Source organism: Alligator sinensis, unplaced genomic scaffold, assembly GCF_000455745.1.
Source record: "Alligator sinensis unplaced genomic scaffold, ASM45574v1 scaffold322_1, whole genome shotgun sequence".
NCBI classification, from domain to species: domain Eukaryota; kingdom Metazoa; phylum Chordata; order Crocodylia; family Alligatoridae; genus Alligator; species Alligator sinensis.
In genome coordinates, this window is record NW_005842154.1 from 1,071,533 (window position 1) to 1,078,701 (window position 7,169).

General features: G+C 51.1%; 1 protein-coding gene across 3 annotated transcripts in view; it reads right to left on the minus strand.

The window, feature by feature from the left end:
- Window positions 1-7,169, minus strand: part of GPR153 (G protein-coupled receptor 153) — a 35,652-nt gene that overhangs the window by 12,382 nt on the left and 16,101 nt on the right. For 2 of the 3 annotated variants that reach the window (XM_025206397.1, XM_006025565.3), the window contains exons 2-3: window positions 4,556-5,091; window positions 2,098-2,527 (exon numbers count right to left, since the gene is read on the minus strand). In XM_025206397.1, the coding sequence (XP_025062182.1) occupies window positions 2,098-2,527; window positions 4,556-4,932 (807 nt within the window). In that variant the 5' untranslated portion in view covers window positions 4,933-5,091. Of the gene's footprint in view, window positions 1-2,097; window positions 2,755-4,555; window positions 5,092-7,169 lie in introns of those variants that run through there. The other variant, XM_025206398.1, reaches the window with a different exon arrangement.

A 7,169-nucleotide genomic window follows, 5' to 3' on the forward strand; every position in this document is an offset into this window, starting at 1 on the left:
CCTGCTGGCAACATGCACAGGAACCAGATATTCTGGGAAGGAAACATTATCCAGGCATCCTGCACCTTAGCCATGTTCCCTCTGCAGTTAGCTACATGACTCGCCTCCTCTTCTGGCCTGGGCAGTGCCAGAGCCCTGCCACACCCCTGCCATCTGCTCTTTGCAAGGGTCCTGCCCACACCATAGCTCAGACCCCTGCAGGAAGAGGCATCGGAGGTACAGACACCCCCCCCATTACCACTCCTTTCTCTCTTCTGGGCTCCTCAGCAGTCATTCACAACATGCCCAGACTTCTCTTTATCCCTCAGTTTTCATTAAGAATGCAGGCTCATGTGATAAGGACACTTCAAAGGCATAATTATTTAGCAGTTAATCAGCATTAAACTATCTCTGCCACCATGTATTAGCCTTTAAATTAGAGAAATACTTTGGACCTGGGCTTCCTGGGAGGGTGGGGCGGGGGTATTGCATGAAAAGTCATGCAACACCCCCATCCCACGCACAAGGTCCCACCCACCCCTCTGGATTGCCACTCATCACAGCAGACTATGCTTGATGCTTGCTGGTGACTTCTATCCTATGCAGCCCAGCTGAGCCTTCCTGTAATGTATCCCTGGAAATTCTGAATCACAGAACGCAGGGAAAGTGCCTGAGTTCAAGGCTCCCATCTCACAGCCTCCCCCACCCCCTCCACTGCTGTGCTCAGCTGTTCCTTTCATTTCACTTCCCTCTCCCACACATTTCCGAGACCTATTTGGCACAGCTGGGTTGAAGCAGGCGGAGGGAGAGAGCTGGGGTGGCAATGCAGTGCCTGCATCCCTTCATGGGACCCAAGCATGAAAGCGAAGGTCAGGAGCCAGGTGCAGGCCCCAGCCTAGGGGTCATGGACAGAGCTGAGGGTGGCACAGGAAGTCCAGCTGTCTGCACTGTGCCACTGCCCAAGATTTTCAGCCCAATCCCTGAATTCCCACATGTGGAAGAAGAACCCAAGCTGGAACCAGGAAATTTGGTGAGGCCCTCCCCTCAAACAGCCTTCTCCAAATTCCTGTTTTGGCCATGAAGTTGTCCCTCTTCATCATGCAAAGCAGGTAGGGATCAGGTCTCACAAGCTGCAGATCATATGGGATTGGCTAGACACCAGGACCAAGGCCCTCTCTGTGCCTCTGTCAGTGCCCAGCACAGCAGTGGGGGTTCCCATAACCTGGGGGAGCTCACAGCAAGCACCAATGTAGCACAATAAAGCACAATCCCAGAGAGGCCATTAATAGCCCCTTGCACACAGGTAGGATGAGAACACTTTCTTGGACTTGTATGCTTTGCCCTGGCCCTAGCCCTTCCCAGAACAGCTAGGGGACGCTCGTGCAGTCTCTGCTGTTTAGGAGGAGGCAGGAGGGGCTCCTCATCATTTAGCTCCTGTCCTACGTGATTCTCTTTAGAGACACTGGAAGAAAATCCCAGTTGGCTCAATTACATTCTATCTTGCAAGATGCCTGTAGCCCTTGGGACCCAAGGCCTATTTCCCCTAGCAGGGCAGCAGCCCAGCCCAGCAAGGAGGAGAAGCCCTGATGACAGGTCTAGACAGACAAGTCACCGCCAGCCCAGAAACACCCCTCTTCAGAACCTTAACGATGCTGCCGCAGACCACTAGGAGCCGGAGTGGTGTATTGTCCTCAGATGCAATAGAAACAACTCAGCACAAACTGTCAGGGAAAGTAAGAGTGCCACCCTGCTGGAAAGCGTGGATCGCATCATGGACCTAAACCAAAACTACAAATCAGTTGCCAGCAGCAGATTAACCGACTGGAAGTTTCACCTTAGATTCTCATAAGCACATTCAAATCTCTCATGGTCACAGCCAGCTCTTTGGAGACAGGCTCTGAACCCCCAGTGACACCAGCAGGACATAGCCACCTATATGCTTGACAATCTGTCCCCATGTGCCCAAACACCAAGTCCACCTGGCAGCTGCTGCTGGTCCTTGGGATCAATCCCGCTAGAAATGACGTTTTTGGACTGCATAAACCATAGCACCCACCCCACACTCCTGTAGGTGACCCAGAACTGCGCCCTCCCCCCTACCCCTCCATAGGTACTCACCAGGATGGGGAAGCCCATCAGGAAGTCATACACGAACACAATCCCTGTGATAAGGTAGGTGATCTGCAGAGAAGTCTTGAGGGGCTCAGAGCCATCGATGGACGAGCGTCGCTTGCCCTGTGCATCCTCCACCACGATGGTGGGCACGTTGAACTTGTTCTTGTCCACATTGTGACCCATCTGGATGGAGAAAGTCTGGAATAGGGTGATGCCCATGCAGACAACACCCATCACCACACTGCCACTGATGAGGAGGAGGAAGCACACGCCAAAGCCTAGACCAATCTCTGTGACGATGAACCGGCAGTCCCTGGCGTAGAAGCGCTCGGTGGTGTCATGCCATCCCACAGCCGGCAGCGTGGAGAGGATGAAGGATACCATCCAGATCCCCATCACAGTGTGAACAGCTTGTTTCTTGGTATTGCTTAACCTGCAAGGGAGGGGGAAAAGGAGGACAGACTCCCCTTGACACATGCAAGCTGCAAGGCATAGCCCAAGGGCATGGTGTCACAGGCACTGTCAGCCGTGTCGCAGAGCCATGTCCCAGCCAGACCAAAGCATTTGCAGATATGGCGTGAAGACAGCATGCAGCTACTCCACCGAGAGCAGCATTCAGGGGGCAGAGAAGTGGCCAGACAAAGACTGGCTCCTGGAGACCTGCAAAAAGGGCGGGGAGATGGGGATCGAGATGTACACTGTGGGGACACGTGGGCTGTCTGCCTTCCCCACCCCTCTCCAAGTACATACCCCACACAGTCAAGCTGTGCTACCCTCCAGTTCCTAACTGGTAAAAGCCTGCATGCCACCCACCCCCACTTCCTGGGCTAGGATCTCAGCACTGACAACCAGGTCCTTGGCAACTCCCAACTTGTCTGTGTGACTCCCACATCTTCGGATACCAGTAAAGCAACACTTCCGCCTGCAGCTAATAAAGTACGTGACACCACACAAAGGGCCTGTACCCTTCCTGCTGGCTTCCAGGGCCTGGTGGTTTGAAAGAAGGCTGAACCTTGCCATCTGGGTGGTTGGAGCAATCGGCAAAGCCTAGCGTTAAGCTAGGAAGGCATTGTTAGGTCCTTGTAGATTTGGAAATTCTGTCGTATCGTAAAACATAACACTTTGTTTCCTATTTTACAAATATCAGTAGGAGCAGCATATCAGCCATCTGTCCGTTACAGGAAGCTTCACATGAGTGTACAAACAACATCCGTCTCAGCACAGAACCACCAACCCAATGTCATGCAGGTCACCTGAAAGGCAAAGGATAGTGCTGACTGGCCTATTCAGTGCGATGAACTGGAGGGAGACACAGCCAGCATCTTACAAAGCTGAGTATGGCAAGGAGTTTCAGGCAGGCCAAGGCTTGGGCTGGTGTGATTGATGGGTTTCCAAATTTGGGAGCTTTCTAAGGAGTTTTTCCAGGGCTGAAGCTCTGCACACAAACCCAGGCAAAAGTATCTCTTTTTTTCTGTTTGCCTGTCAGCTATTTCTCAGTCTATTTATAAATAACTGATCCTGCAGCATCTGAATCCAAATAAAAGGTTAAGGAGAGAAAAGCTAATGAAAGGCATTTGGTTAAAAGGAGATTAAAAAAATGAATTCCAAAAACAGCTCCAGGTGTGTGTGTGCAGGCAGAGAGCACAAGGCAGGAAGCGTACGTCCTTTTTATGTAAACCCCTCCCCATTTAGAAGATGTTTTTGGAAGGCAAACATGCCAAAGACTGCTGCAACAGTTTGTATGTTTTGTGACCTGCACCACACTCTTTTTGGAGACGGAGTTTTCTTCTTGCCCCTGGAAAGCAAGCATGGCAGATGCTTCCTGATGGCCTGGCTGGCAACCACACTCGCAGGAAAAAAAATCTGCAATACAGATCACTTTGAAAGGGAATATGTTTAAATGATAGATAACGTGATAAAAGGGAATTAGATCCACAAACATCAGAGAAGGCAGGAGCTTGTACTGAGTGTTTGTGTTTCTGCAGTATTTCAGATGCTCAAAGAATAAAGTTGTAAGGATAATTCATTGATCAAATGGATTTAATAGTCTTCCATCAAATACCAGGTCTGAAAGCGTGCTGTATGTGGCATTATGATGGGATGTTTGTCAATTTAAGGGGGAGCTGTAAAGATTTTTCTGTTCTTGTTCATCTTCCAAGACCCCCAAAATCAGGGATATGGAGCTACAGAACTCTGGACATCATGGCATCTACGTGTCAAATATGTCACCTTCCTGGGAAGTAGCACTGGGATTTCCCAGTTTAAGTCAGAATCATAACTACATTAGTGCTGCGTGCACTGCTCCATGCTAGAGCGAGGTTCTGTCAGAGTTTCACACAGGAGTTGCTCCCAAGTCTCCAGACATGCCTCAGGCCAATATTGGAATACCAGGAATTGCACTTAAAAATGTGACAGAAAAAAAACCCAAACACATTCTTGGGTGAAAGAGAGGGGGGGTTACCTGTAGTTGACTGGCCAGCGGACCATCCACATGCGGTGGTAGGACAGTGAGGTAACTGAGAAGCAGGTGACCAGGGTCAACGTGTAGAAGGTAGAGACAAAGACCTTGCAGAGGCCCTCGTTCCACTCGTAGTCTGAGTGATGCTTCCGGAGCTGGATCACAGAATACATGGTGACAGGGATGGCAATATTAAGGATGTGCGTCCCGGCCAGGGTGCAGATCAAAAACTCCAGTGGCTTCCATTTCTTCTGCTTGGCACTCACGCTCAGGATCCCCCAGGTGTTGGTGAGAATTGAGACCCCCGAGCAGACCAGCCAGGCTACTGCATTGTTGTGCAGTCTCTGCTCATCATTCATGGTGGAGGATGAAGGCACCATCAGATGAGATGAGTTGTGGGTGGCATGTAAGGATGGAGGAGGAAAGCAAATACATCCTACAGAAGAGCATGAACCATACAGGGGAGTTCAGGCAAGGAGCCACTTCCTCTCACTGCTCAGTGCTGCTAGGCTGCCCAGAGCTCCATGCAATGCCAAGACCTGCAAGGAAATAAATGGAAAATTTGGCAGGTTCAGGGCCTGGCTGAGGTTTCCCCGCTTTGTTTCTAGACCTGTGTGTGTAAGTGTGCATGTGTATGTGTGTGTGCATGAGTGTGTGAATACTGGACTGATCCTACAGAGGAGCCATCCTGGGCAGAGCAGAGGCATACTGGAGGGCAGCACTGAGACAGTCTCTGTTAAGGTAGAAACTGGCAGGTGGGCAAGGATGAGTGCTGTGACAGCAGGTGAAGGAGAAAATGCCAGAGCAGCAGGGGGAGTTGGGAGGATCTGTATGAGAGAAGCTAGTGCTGGCGTGAGGGTCTGGCTCTGCACATGGGTGGGGAGAATGAGCACTCAAACTCCATCCCATTGGGCTGCATAGCTGGAGTACAGCCAGCAGCAGCAGGAAATCATTATGAATCCTTCATCCCAGGAAGCTTCTCTATCTTAAACATCTCTTTTCCAAAGCAAGCAGCCACAGCCACAGCCCAGAAGGAATGGGGACAGTACTTAGCATCTGCAGTGTGTTTCTGAGCTGAGCTGCTTGGCACTTGATTAATTAAAATTAAAAAAAAACAGCCCCCAAGTCCTTTGCCGTAGCCTCAGAGGCAGCTTGCCTAGCATCCCCTTCATCCCCCTGCCAGGCTGCCATGCAAACCTTACTCGACCTTCAGGATGTGACATTATCTGTCAAACCATGATTTACTATTTAATCTAAAAGAGGTTTTTGCTGCAGTTACAGGAGCTTGAAAAGAGCAAATGCATTTTTCATTAAACCCTAAGCACCTCTAAGACGCTGGATCCTGAGAGCCACGCACTGCTCCCTCCTTGCTCAGATGAAAGCCAGCACCAGCACTCCCAGGACCCATGAGCAACTGGAAGAGACCATCCCCAGATCCTGCCCATAGTCAGGTTGCACTCCAGAAGCCTAGCATCTCCCCAAGGAGCTCTAGTTCTGCCAGACACTCCGCAGATGCTACAGAAGCCCAGCACTCCCCACCATGCTGCATGTGGAGCACATGGCCAACCAAGGAACAGCTGTGGAGGGCTTTCCCCCAAGCCACATGGCCAAGACCTGCTTTGCTAGGAGACTGAAGAGTCTGCAAAAAAGGAGATGTTCAGCCAGCTATCTCCCCTGCATGGGGCAGCCCCCAGACCTCTAAGCTGATGAAGCTGTGCAGTCCCAGAGGCTTGTTGCAGCAACTGTTGGGGGTCGGGACCTGCCCATTTTGGTACTCTTCCACCATTTACCAAGGGAGAGGATAGAGCAAGAGAAGCCTGATGCTGAGAGGCAGAGAACATGAGAGACAGTGAAAACAAGGGGCTGGTACAAGCAGGGGGTCCCAGCCTAACAAGGAAGTGGGAGAACATAGAAAAGGGATTGACAGGCCCAGGGCACCTGTTTTATAGGCTGCATCATCATCTTTGCCCTCACCTCTACCTGCTCACCCTGGCAGGACAGCAGAATGGGAGGTGTGTGTGTGTGTGGGGGGGGGGGGGGGGGGGGCCATTGGATTTGACAGCCCCATGTGGAGATGTGGCATAGTGCAGCCTGCTTCTTTCCAACTGCTGTAAGATGGCCACAGACTCAGGCCAACGCTGCTGCACCTGCCCCAGTGTGTACTCAGTACAACTGAGCTCCATCCCCTGGATGAAATGGGCAGTAGCTCTGACTCTGGAGCTTGTCCCCATCTCTGGTTTGCCACTTGCCTTTGGGGTGATACTCATCAGCCTTTCTGGGCTCCCCCAGTGGGGCAGGATGGGTTAGGACTTGGAAGGGGCTTCAGGTGGGGGGTGACCATCTCACAGAGCATCTGTATCTCATACAAAGCTCCTAGTTTAAATGGCAGTAATGTGTAGAGTGTGTGATGGGTGCCTCGGGAAATCCAAATACATAAATATGTACTAAAAATAGAAATCCCAGCCAGAGCTGCTCTGAGGCTCTGCAGTTCGGCACCATCCCCAAAGGCAGGGGAGAAGTCGGGGGCCATGCAGGAGCAATTTTAAAGGTTTTTGCTGAAATCCAGCAGCACTGGTTAAAAATAAATGCCACTTACAGCAAACATGTGGCTATTCCT